Source organism: Tetrao urogallus, assembly GCF_951394365.1.
Source record: "Tetrao urogallus genome assembly, chromosome: 2".
NCBI lineage: Eukaryota > Metazoa > Chordata > Aves > Galliformes > Phasianidae > Tetrao > Tetrao urogallus.
Genome location: NC_136814.1, coordinates 8,816,587 through 8,836,810, shown reverse-complemented (window position 1 = coordinate 8,836,810; position 20,224 = coordinate 8,816,587). Strand labels below are relative to the sequence as shown.

General features: G+C 45.6%; 1 protein-coding gene across 1 annotated transcript; it reads right to left on the bottom strand.

Moving 5' to 3' along the window:
• Positions 1-6,132: 6,132 nt before the first annotated feature.
• KCNK12 (potassium two pore domain channel subfamily K member 12) lies at positions 6,133-19,574 on the bottom strand (the record flags this gene model as incomplete). Its single annotated transcript, XM_079532610.1, has 2 exons — positions 6,133-7,028; positions 19,223-19,574. 2 exons carry the CDS (start codon positions 19,572-19,574, stop codon positions 6,133-6,135), a joined length of 1,248 nt encoding a protein of 415 aa, XP_079388736.1.
• Between the last annotated feature and the right edge of the window lie 650 nt (positions 19,575-20,224).

Genomic DNA, 20,224 nt, shown 5'->3' with positions numbered 1-20,224 from the left:
AGTTTATCTTAATACCCTGCACGGAAGTATCCTATTGATCTGAATGAAACCTGGGGAGATACAGCAGCAGTTCCTTACAGCCACATAGAGAGCAAACAGCCTCCATCTGCTCTCTGCTTTGTGGCTGAGCAGAGGCTGGATCTTGCAGCTCTTCCTAGGTGGCACCGTGCAGTGTGAGAGCCTGTTGCACTGCTGGATGAACACACAGCACACGTGGCTGCCCCCCACCAGCTCAGCTGCCCATCCAGCCTGGTCTTGGGCATCTCCAGGGATGGGGCACCACAGCTCTCTCGGCAGCAGTGCCAGGACCTCACCAACCTCTGAGTGAGAAAAGAGAATGAAACTGAAGCAGAACCCTCAGCACTGGCTCCACAAAGAAGAACACTCACACACGTCCTCCAGGCAATGTTTTCTCCCGTTTATTTCAAGAGTCTTTGTAAGAGCTTCACGGCAACGATCCAGCGCCATTTCCAACCATGTATGAAGGGAGCCAAACATGTCTGCTCCGTTTGGTGACAAGCTGTATATAACATACCAGTAGAGTGAGCTGAGTATGGCTTTTAGTCCTCTGTGCTCAGAGATCTTATCCTGGGAAAATCCTGAGCTGACACTGAAAATCAGCTGGGTGATAAAAGCACTCACAATTACTGGGTGTGCTGGATGTCAACCCAGAATTAAATCATTTTTAAAATGTCAATCATTTAAGCAGACTTCAATCTTCAAACTTATTTCAGTTGCTGTTTTGCTGGGAAGCATCATCTCAAGGAGAACAAATACTGGTACTTTCTCACCAACCAATTACAGGAATTTATGTATGCAATGAATGCAAGGGGTAAGTGATGCCACCAGGAAACCAGCGTGGATGGGGCATTCCTTCCCCAGTTCACACAGCGAAACACAGCAGTCAGCAAACACCAAACCCAGGGAATTAACAGAAGCAAAGTTCCTCTGATGTTCATCATAACAAATAATAACAGCAGCTCAGTTACAGAGACCTATGAAGCTGTGTGCCTGTAAAAATAAACAATAATTAAACAGGAATACCTTTGAGCAGACATATTCTTTTCACAGTTGAGTCCTTCTGTATTGGCTTGAAATTTGCAGCTATTACTTTTGCAAAGAGTGTGCTGAAAGATACCTCCCAATAAGCTGAAGTTTTGTGTCTGTGTAAGCAAAGGGACAGCTTTTTTTTTTCCTGGTAAATAAACAGTATGTGCATTCACAACAAAATGGTCTGAAATATTTTTTGGCTGTAGTGGTTTTTGCTGCTGATTTTACCATGAAATGAGATGAATTATTGCCCACAGCCAGATGGATTTTACTTCCAGGGACTACAACTGATTCCCTAATAGAAACATTAGGAGATGACAAGCACTGAGAACACACTTGGTGTTTGAATTGCACATTGCCTGAATTATCAGTGATTATGTGTTTTTATAAGCAGTTATTTTACATCAACCTGCTGCCTTACACTTTGTGAAATGTGACAGGGTCACAAGAACATCTTATTCACATTTCTTAGACGATCTGATCCTGAAAGCACTTGGGCTGTGATGCTGCACATCTCAGAAGCCACTGATGTCCTTGTGCCCCTCGCTCGGAGCAGGCTGGGAGCTGGCTGGCCCCTGCCTGAGCGCAGTGTGGATGCTGGGACTGAAGGGGAGCCGAGGTTGAAATCAGGACCTGCAGTGTACCTAACATGTTGCTCATCTGAGCCACAAAGCAGCGTGGCTGCCTTTCCAGCAGTACGCCTGGTTGTCAGCTTCCCAGGTTGGCCCTGCAGCGCTCGCCTGCGGGATGGAGCGCAGCATATGTAAGCGTGCAGCCCTCTGCCTTTCCTCTGCATCTCACGCAGTTCGTCTCTGAATGAGCTCATGACCCACATGAGCCTGTGATGCATCAGGAGCAACTTTGAGCTGTGGTGCTGTCTGTGGTTTTATGATGGAACACGATGCACGTGTGTACTGAAAGCAAAGACTGCTTTTTTTTTCTCCTCCTGCATTACTTGGAAAATACCTCTGATGCTCTCTCTTTCTCCACACTTCCCATTCTTCTGGATACAGCAGGAGCACTGCAAGTGGGACCATCTCAGGGCTTTGGAAGTAAAAGGAGTCAACAGGTGGCAGTGTACATCAACACAGGTACATTTGCTATTTTCTTTCCCAACCTACATCGCCAAGTATCCATAGCCATACGGTCTGTCCTTTCCCAAGGCAGGGTGCTTGCAGCCAGGTGATCTGTACGATCCCTTCCAACCCAAATCATTCCATGGCTGTAAGGAACAAACCCAACATGTACAGAGGTGGAGGGTTTGCATACGGGTCGTACAGTGCACTCTGCACATTTCATTAGTTATCCTGCGAGAGTCACATATTTGTGCATGACTGAATTTACCACCTAAGGCAACTTCTACTGTATGATTTAAATACAATATTGAAAATGTGTGTTGGTTTGGAAAGGAACATTAGTAGTCCAATGAGAGCAGAAGCCACTATCCGTAGATCTCCCTAGCAAACAGCACTGCACTAAATATGACTTTGTTTAAATTAGTGTTGAACATTCGCTGTATAAATAATTAGTCAATATTTTTTGAGAGAAAAAGTTAGAAAAAAAGAAACAAAAAGGTTAAGAATGGTCTCACTGCAATGGGTCATTTCTGTGTAATTATCACTTCATCCCATAGGCCATCAGGTTTATACCAAGGCAGTGGCCTTGGCAATACATCCACCACTCAAATATAGCCATGGGGCACAGGCAACTGTTACTTAGAGTTTCTGCTGCCTGTACAGCTGCTCATCAGGCAGTGGAACTGTCTGAGAGTGACACAGCAGGAAAAGGAGAGGAGTGAATGGAAGGAAAGATGAACTATCCAATCCTAAGCTAACTTCTTGGCTGTCCAAAAATAGAACCTGTAAAAAACTATTCAAGACTGTAATACAAATCCCGAGTTACCTGAAAAGAAAGTGCAGTCTAGTGCAGTGTGCTTTCATTTTCCCATTTTGCTCCTTCAGCTTCCTTCTCATTTCTTGTGCTTCAGTCTGTCTGGGTATTGCAGGTATCTGCTTTGTCTGCAAAGAAATATCAGGAGGAATTCTACTTGGTGCACCTAGTGCATGTTTAGGGTTTAATTAAGAAAAGGAACAGGCTGCCCTGGGGAATTCTGAGTTGAACCATACACGGTACAAGAGGGGAGGAGTTAGATACTCCAGCATTGCAAGTTTTTAGACAAGATTTCCTAAGAAAGCTGAAGAAAGAGCAGGAGGAACTACGAAGGACTGGTTCCAAGTCCTCCACATCCTCCTGGCTCGCAGGCTCATGCACATCAGTACTCAATGCCCAGACAGTGCTAGTCCACAGAAAAGTGGGGATATGGAGTTCAGTTTTCACAGAATCATAGAATGGCCCGGGTTGAGTCACGCCAGTGCATGGGTATATGTGCACTGCAAGAAATAGGGCCACTGGCAGAAATCAGGGCATGTGCTTTCTTTACATCCCTCTGAGGCTAAGGAGAAGCAGAAGGGAGGTTTTCAAGGATCTCAGGAGTAATGAGACATTGCACGTAAGTGCACAGAGTAGCGATCAGTTGCCCAAAGCCCTCGAGGAGCCCAGTTCTAAGAGCCAATCCATCTCCCCCTGATGTCAGCAGGACCTGCAAAGCATTCTGCAGCGCTTCTGCTCAGGAGTCCAGGCTGGCCATCCAGGTCAGAAAAAAGGCAATCAGAATCAGAAATATGTAAATCACAGAGCATGTCTGCCTTTGACTGGGCTCAGAAGAAGTGCAGGAATGGCAGAGGAGGTGTATGAGCAATTTCACATTAATTCATGTTTCCCTGGCACAAGTAGGTAGTTTGAAAACAATTTACAAACATTTAAGCAAAATCCTAATTGCAGTTATAACAGTTATCTTTTAAAAACAACTTACTGAAAAAATACAAACCCTTAACCTGCAATTTTGTTATCATAAAGATGTAGCTCTTGAGCTCCCAGAACAGTAATGCATTTGAACTCATTTTTACAACTATAAACCTAAGCAATTCTGCTGCAATAAAGCCCACCTGCCTCTACTTATGCAGCACTTCACACAGCAGGGTCTGCACAATGAGCAACAGTCCCAGCAATGGCAAAGGAACCACGATACGATCCTAAGGGAGGTCTAGCTTCAAAGAAAGCAGTGTGCTATATATACATGCTCTTAATGAACAAGCTTATAAATTGACACTCAAACGCAGCAGCTGAGAGGGAGTGCATACACAGCCCCATGGAGCTTTGGGAGTCTCTGCAACCAGGGAAGCTCCTGCCAAATGAAGGCTGCTCAAATGCAGCCTCTGCCATACCAAGTACTTGTAAACTCTGTAACAGGTAGGCAGAGAATGCAAACATCACGGAGTGATTCTGGCCAGATGCATCTTCACAAAAACTGTGACTACAATTGTGGTGTAAGAGCCACATCTAATGGTCTAATGCTCTGATCCCTTCTCCTTTACATAAAAGATACAATCACTGACACCCTTCAGCTGGCAGTCTCGCGTGTGCAAAGTGTGCAAACCCTCAAATTAAAAGTTAATTCCCCAAGGTTAAATTCCGAAATGTTGTGAGCTCCTCTAAGTTCAAAGGAAAGCAAAATGAGCGAGACCCAAACATACGCAAAACAAACCAACACGTTCTCTATATGGAACTTCACAGATGTATTTTCAAACATTTCTAACAGCCCTAGTCCTTTTCCATCAACTTTTTTGTATTTTTTCCCTGACAATCAAACCACTAGCCATCGCCTTGCCTAGAACTATCCAAGAGGCTTTCAGGCCATTGTGGCTTCAGCCTTAAGTGCTATTTCTTTCTGAAATCTGGAGAAAATTTTAATCCTTACAGCCTTACAGAAGAGAGAAATTAAATAAATCATCTAGATCTTTGCAAATATCCATAATAGCTATTTGCAGGAATGCCTCTGCACCCATCCATCATGCTGAAACACACACTCAGACCAGGTCTGCTTAAAGATGCTCCCTCAGCAGTTTGGACTAGCACCATTAAATATGAGTTAAAACAGTAGCAACAACCCTAGGCCAATTTATGATTTAATATAATCATTTTGGAGAAGTCGGCTTCTGCAGGATCTACAAAATCCTCTGAAGTTTTGCTCCAAAAATCTATTTTGCACAGCTTTTAGTCAGGTCTGTGGAAAACAAGCGTTGCTGGGGCCTGTGGAAAATAGCAATTAAATTATTTGCAAGATCCTCTGCAACAGTATTCAACAGTATAGTGGAAGATTTATGACAACAGAGAGAGCCTACGTTCATTTTAGCAGGTAATTTTCATGTAAAAGTAACATCATTAATAAACAGTTTAACTTACTTCTCAGTAGAAATGCAAACATTTGACACCAGAGATGAATGCTGGCTTCTCTTGCATGTTTTCAGGTTATTCTGTAGGGAGGAACTGCTGTGCATGTTTCAACATGCTTCTTATGACTTATAATCCCCCGACTTTTAAGAGTTAGGTAGCGCGTGGTGATTCTGACAAGACTGGCTGAAAAAGAGTTGCTTGTTGTCAGGGGAATTCAGTCAATTTGATTCTCTACCGCTGAGGTCAACAGGATTATTCAAGTGAAGCACGGTCACCCTAAGGCTGGGGTACCTGCAGTCACCTACGTGTATGTTATATACAGGCCTGGTATAACAAATTGGCAAGAGCATCAAGTGCAAAGTTCAGGGCCAGATCCAGACTCCAACAAACAGTGAGATATGGGTTTAGACAACCCTTAATCCTCCAAGTTTGAATCTGGAACTGACCTTGCTCAGAATGCATTCAAACCCAGACTCCAGGCTATCTGCTGTGTAAGACGTCCATTCTGACACCGCTGTAACCTCTCATGCCACTCTTCTGAAAACGCTTCAGATTCTGCATCAAAGACATCCATGTCCCTCACAAAACCCCCCAGGGAGAATTGTGACATTGTGGTCAAGATGTTACTGCATGTTGGAGAAGACATAAAAACCAAAGAAACCAAACTGCCGAACATCCAACGGATACTGAGTCTGCTCTGAACGTAAAACTTTGATCGTTTGCAGCGTTAATCCCACCTGAAATCATCATTTTATTTTTATCAAAGAAACAAAAAGAACTTCAAAAACTCTACCTAGAGTCACTGGTTTCTGCCAAGCGGTTGTTCATGATGGCTAGAGCACCCACCCCTGCGGAGAACCCGTTGTGCCTCGTATTGATACAAACGTTCCTCGGGTAGCCGTTGGCTGTCTCGTACAGCTGCTTTTGCAAAATAGCCAGAGAGACCTTGTTGGACGCCGTGAGCTCCCTCATGGAGATCATCTCTCCAGAGAGCCTCCTGCCATCTGTGTCACTGTCGTACTGCCCGTCAGCCTCCAGGGAGATTTTGTGCCGGCGCAGGCGGGCTCCTGGGGTGATGGCGTTGCGACGCCCAAGGCGGGTACTCGACTTATGGCACTTTGGGCAACATCTGCATCTGAGTTTTTTCAACACCCAGTTCAAGAGTTGCTTGATTACAATTGAGATGACGTTAAAAAGAGAGTATATGCAACATACCCCCATTAATATAAAGATGAAGTTTCCGAATCTGTATAATCCCTGATTTTGGTACACAGCGTTTTGGCTGCTTACCAAATCTCCAAAGCCGATGGTGCTAAAGGTGACAAAACAATAGTACAAGGAGTCGACGTAGTTCCACCCTTCCACCAACGTGTACATCGCTGAAGCGCAGCACGAAAGCGTGATAGCAAAAATTCCCAGAATGAGCATCACGTGATAAACAGATGGCTTCCAGCCGATGAGGCTGCCCACCCCCGACATAGCTGAACCTCTTCGGAAGTTGGGAGGTAGGAGACCACTTCTTCGCAGCTGTCTTTCGTGGCAAGCCTTCATGATGAACGCCAGGAGGGAGATAATGCGCTCCAGAAAGAGGTTGAAAAAGAGGATAGTCCCAGCACACCCAAAAAGACCGTAAACGATGAGGAATACTTTTCCAGCCACTGTTGCTGGCGTGGTCATTCCAAAACCTAAGGTGTGGAGAAAAAGGAGGAACGTTACTGCCACAGTTTTTCATGCATAAGCTCAGGAAGCGTGAAACTTATCTTGTCCCACTGGGCAAAAGAGAGTCCTATCTCTGTGTCAGATAAGGTCAACACGAGATAAGTTTTGTAAAGAATGAAGGAGGCACTGAAAAGCTCAATAAGGTGATTACAGCTCACAGGAGAGCAAAAACTTCCAGCAGTCGTGAAAGACAGCGAATTCATAGGGAGACACCACGGCCACTGAGAGAGTGCTGCAGGGGAAGAAAGCCTTTGTGAGCCCACAGCATGCTGAGGTGAGGTGAGACAAACGGGTCACCTCCCTGCTTCCACTGTGTGAACCAGCACGGCCAGCTGGGAAAGTCCTCCATTTATGAGCTGTAAATCAGCATAATGCTATTACCATCAAAGTCTGATTACACCCCCCGGCTGAGAAGATGGAAGTCTTCAGGTTACAAAACAGAAGGAAAAAAAACTCCCCAAAGATTGAACATTATTTTGAAAATAACACCACCGTAACACTCTAACCAAACCCCAACTGAGCCCAGCCCACCTGACACAGTCACAGAGAAGAGGAAAAGCCTGCAGGTATTGCCCTTGTTACTGCTATTCTTCTCTGTAAAAGTACTCGGTGGTTCAGTCAAAAATCATTCTGATGGGGCTCAGGTGACTGATCACACTCCATGGATAAATAACCAGGTATAATTAAAATGAATGCATTGCCCAAAATAACAAGCTGAAATCTCTTTACCTCACTGTTCCATGAGATTGCTGAGCAAGTAACATACTTAGGGAAGTAAATATCAACAGCAGACCATGCCAGTGAAAGTTTGCTAAAAAAGCTGCATTTAACAGATAATGTGAACATAATGAAATCATTAAATCTGGTTTATCATTATGCATCTATAAGCAGAAAAAGAGAAACATTTCTTATGTATAGTGAGTTGAGATTGCTGCCTGAAATCCATTTAAATATTCATGAAAATGTGGAAGTGAAAAATGTGCAGAGTAGTAGAAAAGAATAAAAAAACGACACAGACGTAATTGGCTGTTGTTGCCCGGACCCACAGCCCCTCTGTTCTGTTGTGCTGAAGATCTACCTTCCAAGTAGGCTTCCCAAAGCCTGCCTTGCTATTCCCAGACTTAATAAGGTGGATAAGGCTTTAGTCAGCTCCTCTTGTGCAGGGTGAAGCTGCTCTCTGGGTGAGCCTCTGTGCTTGCCAGAGCCCTCTGGTTTGGTGATAAATATCCACTAGTGGTCTCCAGAAGAAGTCAGGAAGTCTCTGTGGCTGCCAGCAAGGAATACACAGCCAGCTCATTAGGGAGACGGCATCTGTCAGCCCATGCCTCATCAGCAAAGTGGTTAAACATGAGCTTCACTGCAAGTGCCTGACTATCATGATCAAAATAAATGGGCTGTTGCACATATGGCTAAACACGTTAATTAATTATGAATTAAAAAAAAAACCAGTGTCAGCTTAGGTAGAATTATAAGCGCGCTGAAGTTTTCTAGTGTTGTCTGGTGCTGTCAGTGGTGATGTGCATTTTTCATACGGCTTAAGTTTAAGAGATTTCTGAAGCATAATGTTACCAACGTTTTCTACGTATCTATGCAAGGTGAAAAGTCACACCTCTGTAACAAGATACTAAGGTGTATGGAAAACAAGCAAAGAGCATTCCCAGGTAATGCAGTACCACCAGGTGCTCCTTCAGCAGCCAGCAGCACACTCATGTCCCCTACTATAAGGTCTGTCCTTTTGGCACCACCCAGGTCACATAGTGTTACTCCGGCTGTGCTCTTCACTTGAGCTCAGCCCCTCCTCAAGGCCCAGTATCATCCTGATCCTCAGACAAAATAAATTCAGGCAGAATATCTATGCTTTGAATCTTCTATTTAAAGCACAAGAGTGCTTCGATTTTTCCATGACACTGGCATATATGGCTATATATATGGCAATGATATACATAAAGTCAATGCTGGGGTTGACTCTGTGCGTCTCAAGCAGTTATTCATCTTCTCTCATTCTAATTCTGCCACACTCCAACCTATGACTTTGGATGCACAGCCTATGGCAGCATTAATTTCACTCTATCCCCAGACAAACAGAATTGATGAAGACGATTTGATAAAAGCAGATAATGCTTATGCAGAGCCTCTCATGGCTAAGTAAATTAATGAGACCCTTATTCTTACTTGCATATTAGGTTTTTTAGGCACTATTCAGCCTGCAAGAGTTCTGATATATTTAAGCTGATGATTAAAGGCAGAAACAATGAAACATGAACTTGCAAAAAGGAATGCGCCTGTGACATGTTGGTCTTGTTTTTGAGATTAAAGGGGTTGTCAGTTTTCCAGTAAATATATATTTACCCAGAAATGGAAGAAAGTTTTGGTCACCTGAAAACAGAACACAAGAACTGAGTAAACAAAAAGCTTCCCACCCTCTGCCATAAGACACTCCTGCGCTATATGTAAAGGAATGAAAAAAAACAACCCTAAACCAATCCAAGCCCTAAAATTGTCGAATATAACTTTTAAAACAAATGATTTCTCTAAACAAAGAAAGTATCTATAACTGGAATGCTGTTACCAGGCAGAATTAATTTCTTGAGATGTAAAGACTAAGCTCTACAAGGCTGGTCGCCAAGAATGTAGGTTACAGAAAGATAAACTAAAAGCAATCAGTTTTGTTTCATATCTGCTCCAAACATGCTTTTTTTACTTCATGGTTTCCCAGAGTCTTGATAAGTTGCTACTGCCCAACATGTACACATTCTGTATTTTAGAACTAAAACTCTGGATTAGGGATCTTGTGCTCCTTTCAACCACTTTTCACCTGCCAGCACTTCATCATTATTGCTTCTGACAGAACCGTACCTATCTATTTCCCAGCTACCTCTCATTTATTCTGCAGCTCCTCAATACCTAATATCCAGGAACAGTTGCCCTGGATACAGGGTCACAGTGCAGAGCAGATCAAACTGCTGCAGACAGAACTCTTCCGCCACATACACAGCTTTCTGCCTAGGACTGGGACCACCACAGTCAGCCTTTTGAGACCACAAATGAGTAAGTTATTTTTCCTTAACATTCTTGACAGCCAGCTTTATCAAAATACCCCCACTCTGGTGATCAAACAGTCCATTTTTTGAGAGCTTTACTAATAGAGCACTCCAATAAACTCAAAGAACATAGTGTCAAGCCAGGTGACCACTGCTTCTTGTTACACCTCTGCCATTGAAATATCAGTCTGGTGCTTGAGACAATTGCTGTTCGGAAGAACCCATGCTGGTAGAATGATGGAGATGATGAATTGAACTTCAAGGAGTTTCAAGAAGCTGTGAGAAATCATTAAAGGCTTCTGACAGTACCACTTCTACTCTGTTTATACATGGTTGTAACCAGATTATTGGTTATGCAAAATGCTGCTCTGCACAGCAGTACTGAGTAACTGTAATCCTCCTCAGTGCTTCTCTACATTCTATCCACCACCCACGAGGCCAAGACCAGGTTTTCACTCCTTTCAAAAGTGAACTCGGTTCTACGAGAATCAGCACATTTGTCAGCCTCTGCTGTAACCCAAGCTCTCTTCACAGAAAAGGAAATAAGATTAACAGTATGGTTATTTAAAATATCCCCAAGTTTTCTGTTTTAATACAGTCAAAAGACAACCTCAAGTGTTATCACTTTGATAGCAGTCTAAGGCACTGGAGGTGGCCCTGAGGAAGGAGAGAAGAAACATTTAGATGTTGTACTGAGGGACGTGGTTTAGTGGGGAAATATTGGTGGTAGGTGGACGGTTGGACTGGATGATCTTGGAGGTCTTTTCCAACCTTTATGATTCTATGATTCTTTGATTATAGCCCTGCTGCATGTGTACATTTACCTTCTCCTGCACACTGCAGGGCTCCCAAGTGTGTTTTTCTCCACTGACATCTAGCTGAGCTTTCCAAGAAAGATTGTCAATTTCTAGTGAGTGATCAGCACAGACATTTATCAGATCACGTGGTATAACTTTTATACATCTGAATGATAAATGGCCCTGAGAGCTGTGCTGGAGTCTCAGCTTCACCACCAGCAGCAGTACCATTGCTCTATTCATTTACTAGAGGTAGGTAAGCATTTTTTCTGTGTTGGAATGCACGCTGCCATTTCTGTGTGCATGACGAGAACAAAAGGCATATCAAAGATTAACCCCCCAAAACCCTGCTCATTTCTGTACACAGGTAGCCCAGTAAGTACAGAAGGAGGCTGACCACCTGCTCTGGACAAGTTGCTTTGGTACAGTCAAGGTTAGGAAGAAACACAAGTGTCTCTAAATCAGTTTTATGGTCATTGGCTGTGGCTGGCTGCTCCTCTCTGTACACTGTATGAGCAAATGGCTATCACTAAGCCTCCAGCATCGCCAGAAGAGCAGCAGCTCCAGCACCAAGGCTGCTACACAGCTCCCTTCCCTCCTGCCTGCATCTCTAAGCATGAGACACTCAAGATTGGTCACAGGCTTAAGGGTGGAAATCTCTGGCAAGATTACATTTGGGTTTGCTGGTTAATCCTATCATATCACTTCAGGGTTTCTAATATGGGACAGAGTCTCCAAAATGAGACTACGAAGAACAAAGCTCAGGGAAGGATTGGTTCCTGAAAGCCAGAAGAAAAACGAATTCAAACTACAAAGAAAGTAATGACTGACAAGATGGCAGTTTTCTTGCCAAGTCCCTGGACTGAACAGAGATAGAGGCACTCTGCAGAACCAGCGTCCTTCTTAACTTCTCTGTTAACATAGAGGTCACAAATAAACACTCTTTCAATGCATCCGTTTTTACTGCTGTTGAAGCAGCATGCTTTTTCTTTTGACTGCAGAGTGCAGTGTCCTTGTGAATTGCCCTAATCCAGCCCAGAGCTGCTTCTCCTGTTTGCCTCTACACCTGATGATCAGAGTCCTCTCTGGTTTGTTTTCTTTCCTTATCCTCCCAGCTGGGTGGAAAACACGTTGCTATTGTATTTTCTGAAACTGTGGTGGTGTTAATAATGGAAAATTGTAGCCCATACAGTCCTGAGTTGTTTGAATAAGTTATACTACTGTGGAAAAAACACTTCCCTGTCCTAGAGGCTAATTTCTTCATATCCTGCCTTAACAGCCATTACAACTGTATCAGAGCCTTAATCCCAGTGCAGGTCCTGTGCAGAAGCATCTGTCTCAGCTTGCTGTGCCACTGAACCTCAGTGAAAGCACAGAGATCTTGAGACACTATCAGAGAACACACCTCTGAATTTAACCACTCAGAAAAATCTGCAAAGAAAAGAATGATAAACAAGACACACATTCAGACTCGGTACCCGTGGACATACATGATGACAGAGCTTCTGGACTCCAGGAGCTGCCACTTCTTTCCCTCCCCTGAGACGTGCCAAATGGCTGAAGCCATGCACTGCTGTCTCTGACCTTTCCACAGCCTTCATAGAACTGATGATATAATTCCAGGTGAAGTTTCAAAAGTTGGCTTCTCTTGACATCATAATTCCTCACCCTTTAAAGCCGCTTCATCTCTTATTTTCCTCCTATGTTTTTGAGAATTGTGTATCTAAGCAACACTCAAAGAGGAAAAAGCTTACACTTTGTCATTTTAAATTGTTCAAACACAAGCATTCACATCAGCTTTAGTTGTTTATTAAAACTCGCAGCTGCATTTCAGACACCTGTGTGGACCCAAGGTTGCAGGAAAAAAAAAAGTAATTATTTATAGCTGTAAGAAAAAAAGAAAAAAATAATGGTATCCAGATTTTGTTACATTCCTGAGATAATATGGATATTATGGAAGAATACCTGCATGCCTACTCACAACACTGCTCCTGTCAGGCTGAGAAATAGCGCTATCTGAATTTCACCAGTGATCCTGGGCGTGTGCCTTACTTCTCCCCACATGAAGTCTGAGACAAGGTGCTGCTCCTGGCCTTCCCAAGCCTCATAGCTGGGAAGGTTTGTCCAAAGGTTACATCATTGGCTTCTCTTTTGGCTGTACTAAAGCAAAAAGCTTGCAGATATTTTTTTAGAAAAGGTGTTTCTTGATAGCTGTCTCAGCTCTTCTGCTTTAGAAAGAGTAAACCTGTAACGATGCACCTATAGGACAAGAACAACTTAAACCTTCTGGGCAAGATCTTTTATGCTGCCTGTTCATTTTTCTCCCACAAGCTCTTAAGCCACCTTTAGCTTGGACAGCTCGTCTACTTCCTCCAAGAAGACACAAGACCTAACTTTAAGGAACTGCACTAAAAATACAGCGTAACAGCACTACCCAGACTCATCAGTTATTTCTCATTTCCTATTTCTGCATTTAACTCTTCCTTCCTTAGTAAGCATTTCCTCTGACTGCTGTTAAAGTTAATGATACTGAACGCCTTAGCCACTTCATCATTCACTTTTCATTTTATCCAGCATTTTCCTGGTCCTGTCAGCTCTGTCAGTAACAGCTTTTGTAAAATGACAAACTATTTTACCCCACTTTTTTTTCTTTTACACTGCAGCCCTTTCCAGCCAAAAAGACTTTGAGTAGACTTGACTCTATTTATACATTGAGCACAAATGATACTGTAATTCTGTGTTTGTCCTCAGGAGATAAATGTATTGTCTGCACAATACTCAGCAAAGAAATGACAAAATATTTAATAATGAATAACGAAGAGGTTTTCACTCTTTTTTTTATTTTTTAATTGAAATTCACTAAAGCATTGCTTTTTTCATCTATGAGCAAGGAGCACTTCCTATGGATCTTTAAACAAGAGTAATAGCAGTGCCTCACCCAAGTAATCCCCTACATTAGCACCAAACCTTTCAACTTCTTATCTTACTCCACTCCAAAGCTTTAATTACTTGAGAAGGCTGCTAATGCCTTGCTTCATTTAATATAATTACATTTAATTTTCTTTCTGCTTCTCTGTTCAACTCCAGAGGGACTGCATTCGAACCTTCCACCATCCACAGTTTGGTGCAGCACCTACTGCCATCTGCAGACCCACAGAGCTCAGGGAGATGTGTTACCCACCCACAGCAGTGACACCTCCAAGGCAGTGCTGACAGCACCAGGTCTGCAGCTGCGTTACAAACCAACAAAAGAATTAACATGGGATTTCCTGAAGCCCTGCAGAATGCCTGCTGTTGACTTCAGCTGAAGCTGGCAATTGCGGAGACATAAAATTAAGCAAATCTGATTTGTGTGGATTGCTATCCAACTGCACCTTAGGTTAAAATTATTTTTATTTTATTAAATGCTTCTGTTCACAGAAGATTTTACTAGCACTATTACAATTTTCATATGCTCCAGTTCTCCAGCGTGAACCTCATCCTATGTCCTCACCTACCCCATCCCCAAATGCATTCAGGTATGTGCTTGGTGCTGAGACACTACGAAAACTATTTATTTTGATAAAGGTAAGCCAACTCCATAGTACCATGGATAGAGGATATGTTCCCAGTAAAAAAAAGAAAAAAGCTGTCTTCATACTAAAAAAATCATAGGGATGAAATGTTCCAAGTTTTGCATTGTTCTAACCACGCTGCTACTACCACAAGATGTAAATTCTCAGTGACTTCAATAGCTGCAAAGGTACATTAATGCTGCAGTCAGTAAAATAAAGATATCCATCGTATTTTCCAGCATAACAAGAGGAGTGGACATTGACTGTTACGTGAAGTTAACAGTCAATAGATCTATCCCATAATTCTTTTCCTGTTTTGTTCACAATGAAGAGCAACTGAAGTCTGCATAAAAGCAAGACAGAATGCTTGCAAAGACGGGCCAGCAGTAAATGTGAGAAAAAATGAAGGGGTTTGTATGTTCTGCAACAAACAAGACAACCTGAGAAGGGAGAAAAATTTAGACTGCAAAAAGAAACAAGGGTCAATAGCAGGACTAACGCCGGGGTGATGAGGAAGAGAAAGAAAATGTAAAGCTTTACTTGCAAGCTGTTTTTTGGTAGTTATTAATTTGAATGATTGCAAAGGTGCAAAAAAAGTATTCAAAATCTAATCAAACATCAGTAGTGGAGGGCATGCTAATTGGGAAGGAGGGAGCAGAAGCTGGAGGAATTAAGAGTGCCTGGGCGATGAGAGAGTGTCAGATAAGCTATAACACAAGGAAAGGGGCAAGGTATCCAGGGGAATGACATGGATGGCAGAGGCTGGGGGCTGGACAGGCTACCTGGGAAGACCAGCTAACCAACCAAACTGCAACAACAAAAAACACATCAAAAAAACACCCCCAAAATAAATTTAAGATGAAACCCTTCATCAGGAACACCTCAAGTCACCTGCATAATTACATGGATGCTCTCCAAGTACAGCTTTCCATGGCCACTCTCAACTACAAAGCCACAAACTGTGATTTAGATTACTCTCCTGCTTGGAGCTTTCAACTCACATCCAGACATTCAGGAACTTCTCACCAGTGGTAGACAAAGTGATTAATGCCCCCCTCGGGTTGAAGCTGGGAGGGCAACCCAACCCAACCCAACCCATTCTGTGATTCTATGAAATATGCTGTTGACCTGCTGATCCCCATCCTTTGCTCTGACTACGACAAGAAAACAACTGAGAGAGATTTGCCAGAATAGTGATCAAAACACCCCACGTCCCTAAAGGATCGAATCTGGCCAGAGCAGACCAAACTGCAAAACACTCTCTTGCTGGCCCTGGATTGTGTACAGGGTGGCAAAGACAATGAGCAGACCTGCAGCTTAGTAATACTGCTTGTTCTTCCAACTACTTTTCCTGCTTGCTTCTTTTGTTTGGGCTTCAACGGGTTCAGACCTGGAAGCAACCGCCCCCTAATGTGAACCCTAAAGCATCCCAGAATTGCAGAGTCCTAAGGAAATACAGTGCTGATGCTGACCGGGAGCACGCTTTGGGCTGCCACCTTTGGGTTTGCACTGGCCATATAAATGATGAAACCGCATCTGCAAATAGCCAGAACCTTCCCCAGCTACCACTTAAATACAGCACCAAGTAAGATGGGACAGATCTATTTTCACCTTAACCCTTCAGACAATCAAGGTTATTTGTGGAATTACTTGCCAAATTATCACATGAAATGCTTTTGGGCAGGCTAACTCAATGGCTGCTGATAGCACAGTCCAATATCTGAACAGGTTGTTGCAGAGCCACCAGCTCCCTCCCTTTTGCATCTTGCTTCCACTGAACTGCCCCACCTTCAGCACATCTGGGTTTCTTCAGACAACTTCAACGTAGAGCCAAAGGAGCTTTAGAAGGGCTTATGCTGCCCAAGTTTCAGAGCAGAGCCAGGGCACATGCAGAGGGTCCAAAGCAAACAGGGTCTAACCCCACTGACACCCAGTGGCCTTTTCTTAACCACCTAGAACCTGGACCTAAACACACTTATTCCAAAACAATCCATCTGCAGTGAGGGTGCATTCTAAAAATCTTACGTTGAAAACTAATTTTTATGCACTGGAAAACATTATTTGACCTCTCTATTTTTGGTTTGTTTGTTTTTTTTTTACACCTGGCATGGATTTTTCTAAAGTAATTACACTACTTGATTTTCCAACAGATGTCAAAAAATGTGTACAAAAATGTGTACTTACACTTTAGAAACTTAACATTCTGACTGCATGAGGGGCCAATGTCTAAATATGTTTTAGTAGGCAAGTACCTGGCTTTTATTCTAACATTTATGACAAGAAAAAAAAAAGCTTGATAGAGATTAGATTCATGGACTGAGTCAGAAATCCAGAGCTTCAGATGCTGCCCCATGTACTCTAAGCAGAATGTATACTTGCTAGTAGGACGGCCATCCATTGGAAAACCCATAACTGATGAGGCTTCACACATCATACCACAGAGAAACCTTGTTTGAGTTATGCTCTGCTTTCAGTCTTTAAGAAAGTGCTGGGAACTATTTGTGATTTGCATCTGGGGAAGGAAAAAATAATATGAATTTCTACAGCCAGCCAAACTAATGAATCAGGAATAAACTTCACCCAGGTGCTCCTTAAAGAAATGAGAACAGCAATACTATAAATTGAATAAAAGAACGTATCTTTGGAAGCTCAAAGTAATGACTGAATTAATGGTGCAGACTGACAGCAAGCAATCAGAAACCAGCCTTAAGAATTTTCTTACCTGGTTCTGAAAATCTGACATATTTAATGAAAAATAGATTTGGCACTTCATTATTCAGCCACAAGCAACATAAACCACAAATGCCCAGAGTACAATCGAGAGGTGCACTATTCAGCAGTCGCTTTGTGGGCTATTCAGGAAAATGCTGAAAGATTAGACTTAACAATTCATTTTAACTCTGCTTCCCTGAAGACCTCACTGATGTGCTTCTTGTCCCGAGGGATTGCCTGTGCCTTGTGTTCGGTGTAATGATGCACGATGCAGAACCGCACCAAGGAAATTTAGGAGCTGAAGCACCTAATGGAAGCAGTGCAGAACAAAGGTCCTGCTGCAGAAGGGTGGGGAATGAGTCCATGTAACCAGCCAGGTGTAGGCCAGGAGCTTCTCCACAGCCCTGCCCCACACCTACAAGGAAGTGCCTTCACTGTGTGAAGGGATGAGGGAGTGAAGTACGCATCCAGCAGCACGGGGCTGCAGCTCAGTGAGAACTGGTGAGGGGAAGATGAGGACCTCAAGAGACCCAGTGAGCGTTCTTTTGTCTAATCTGGAACCTTTCACGGGTAAGAGAGAGAGCAACCCGTGGGTGATGTCTCCTTGACAAGACAATGCCTTTCTGTTGGTTAAGCTTTCTGGTGTGTTGCTAGGACAGGCGTGTATTCAGCTGAAGTAATAAAGCTGCTTTGACACATGTATCTGATATGGCAGTTGGGGAAGCAGGCTGTTTTGACTCTAAATGTCTGATAGCTCTAGGTGAAGTTAGGTAAAAATAGCTTTCTTCTTGTCAATGAATCATGACATGAACACAAGTGAATTTGCTCTGAACGACTATAATACTAAATATAATAACAGTTGACAGTGGAATCAAAGGCAGAGCAGATCGGTGGGCACCTAAACGAGCTGGCTGTGAGAGCCCAGCACGTCTGTATGAAGGCTCTAGAGCTGCTCCCCTGGGGTGCATGCTGATGCAGTTGCACTGCAGGAGCACGAGAAACATATTCCTCTGTTTACACCTGCCAAGAGTGCTGAAAAGCCCCTCCGAGTCCTTCATTCTGCCCAAAGGTGCAGTGACTGCAGACAGCGGGACGAAGCGGAGGTACAAACATTTGTGTAAATGAGTAAGAAACATCTTACATCTTCACGGCCATTCTGAAGAGAAGGCAGAGGCTGCAGAGGGGAGTGTTCTGTATGTGCACACCTCTGCTATTGCAGGTGTACGGACAGAGCACTTTGTTGGTTTGTCAGTGCACCGACTCAGTTTTCCATCCATTCAGCTCAGTAGTAGTGATCTTTTCACAGCTGTGTGTTCCTGAGATGCAGGCCTAACAAAGTTACACTAAAATGGTGTTTTAATGCCTGTTTTACCGAATGGACTCAAAGAAGGAAAGTTAACGGGATTATTTAGCGCAAAAATTAACGATGCTTAACAGCACTGCTGCAGTCATCATCACGGCTGTGTTACAGAGCTCAGTCACTATTGATGAAATGTTTTCTGAACCAAACGAGTGTGAGCACAATGGGGAGCTGTGCGTTTCCTTCTTTTTAATAAAGCAAAGCACGACGTGTACGCTCTGCAGCCCCAGGGCAATCTGCTCGTTACGGAACTTATAAAGTGGTGGAGTGAGGAAATGAGCCTGCTGTGTCTGCGGGGACACGGTTCCTAAAGCAACACCGAGAGCTACGGACAGCCCAAATTTACTTGGGGTGCATATCCCACATCGCAGCTCTCGCTGGGGCAACGCTAGAGTAAAATAAAATTCCTCCCCCCCCCCCAAACCATTTGCCCATCCAGCTCCGCTCTTTCCAACCACCGAGCCGCCGCCGATAACCGCAGCCAGCCGCGGCCAGCGGCGCTGAGGGGACGCGTCGCTGCGCTACCGGGCAGGCGGCTTCGCACATCTCACGTCTTCGTTCACAGACGCGCCTCAACTTTGCCAGCCCTTACAGACGGCGGCCCGCAGCGCTCGGAGCGGCCGTCCCGGCGCCGCCCCGCGGGACCCTCCCGGGAGCCGGGCTGCCCCGAGCGGGACCTCGGCGGCGCTCACCTACCTATGGTGGAGACGACGGTGCTCACGAAGTAGAAGGCTCCGGGGAAGTCCCAGCGGGGCCGCAGGGCGTCGACGCGGATGCCCGCGGCCATGGCCGCCTCGTAGCTCCGCAGGAAGGCGCGCAGCTCGGGCAGGCTGATGTTGAAGATGCGGCTGAAGTTGTGCAGGGTCCGGTTCCAGCGCAGCTGCGCCGCCGCCTCCGACGGGCTCTCGAGGGCCGAGAAGACGGTGGCGCCGGCGCTCAGGTACGCCGCGATGAGGGCGGCCAGCAGCAGGAACCGCCCGTTGTCCTCGTTGAGGGGCGCCGGGCGCCGGCGGCGGCGAGGACCCGCCGCCCCCCGCCGCGGCATCATCCGGGGAGCGGCGCGGCGGCGGCGGGGGCCGCGGGCACGGGCGGGCGCGGCGCGGCGGCTTCGCTGCGGGGGCCGCGGCTTCGCTGCGGGGGCCGCGGCTCTGAGTCATCCCCCGGCGGGGCCGGCGGCGGCGGCGGCCCCGGGGCCTCGGGCTGCTGCGGCGCGGCCTCGCCGGCGCACCTCGGCGCGGCCATGAGGGCGGCGGCGGCCCCGCCGCGGGCGAGACCGCCGCGGGGAGGCGGAGGCTCCGCGCCGCGCCCGGTCGACGGCGGGCGGCGCGGAACCCCGGGGCGGGGGGCGGAGGGGGTGGGGAGCCGCGCACCGGGCGGGAGGGCCGCCCCGGCCCCGGCCCCGCGCCGCTCTCACGGGCCCGGGCCGCCGTGCCGGGGGCGGGACGGGACGGGGCGGGGCGGCTCCGTCGCGGCCCCCGCGGGGGTCCGCCGTCCGGCCCGGGCCCGCCCCGAGCGCCGGAGGGCTCGCGCGCTGAGGGGCGCGTGGCCTCGCGGGCGGCTTTGCTCGTGCCGCTGCCCCGCGCCAAAAAAGGCGGCTTCGGGGCAGCCGCTCTGCGCAGGGAGCGAATGAATCGCAGGCGTTTCGAGGAGCTGCTCTGATTCCAGTCTCTGGGCTGTGCAAAGTTAGACTCAGCGCCG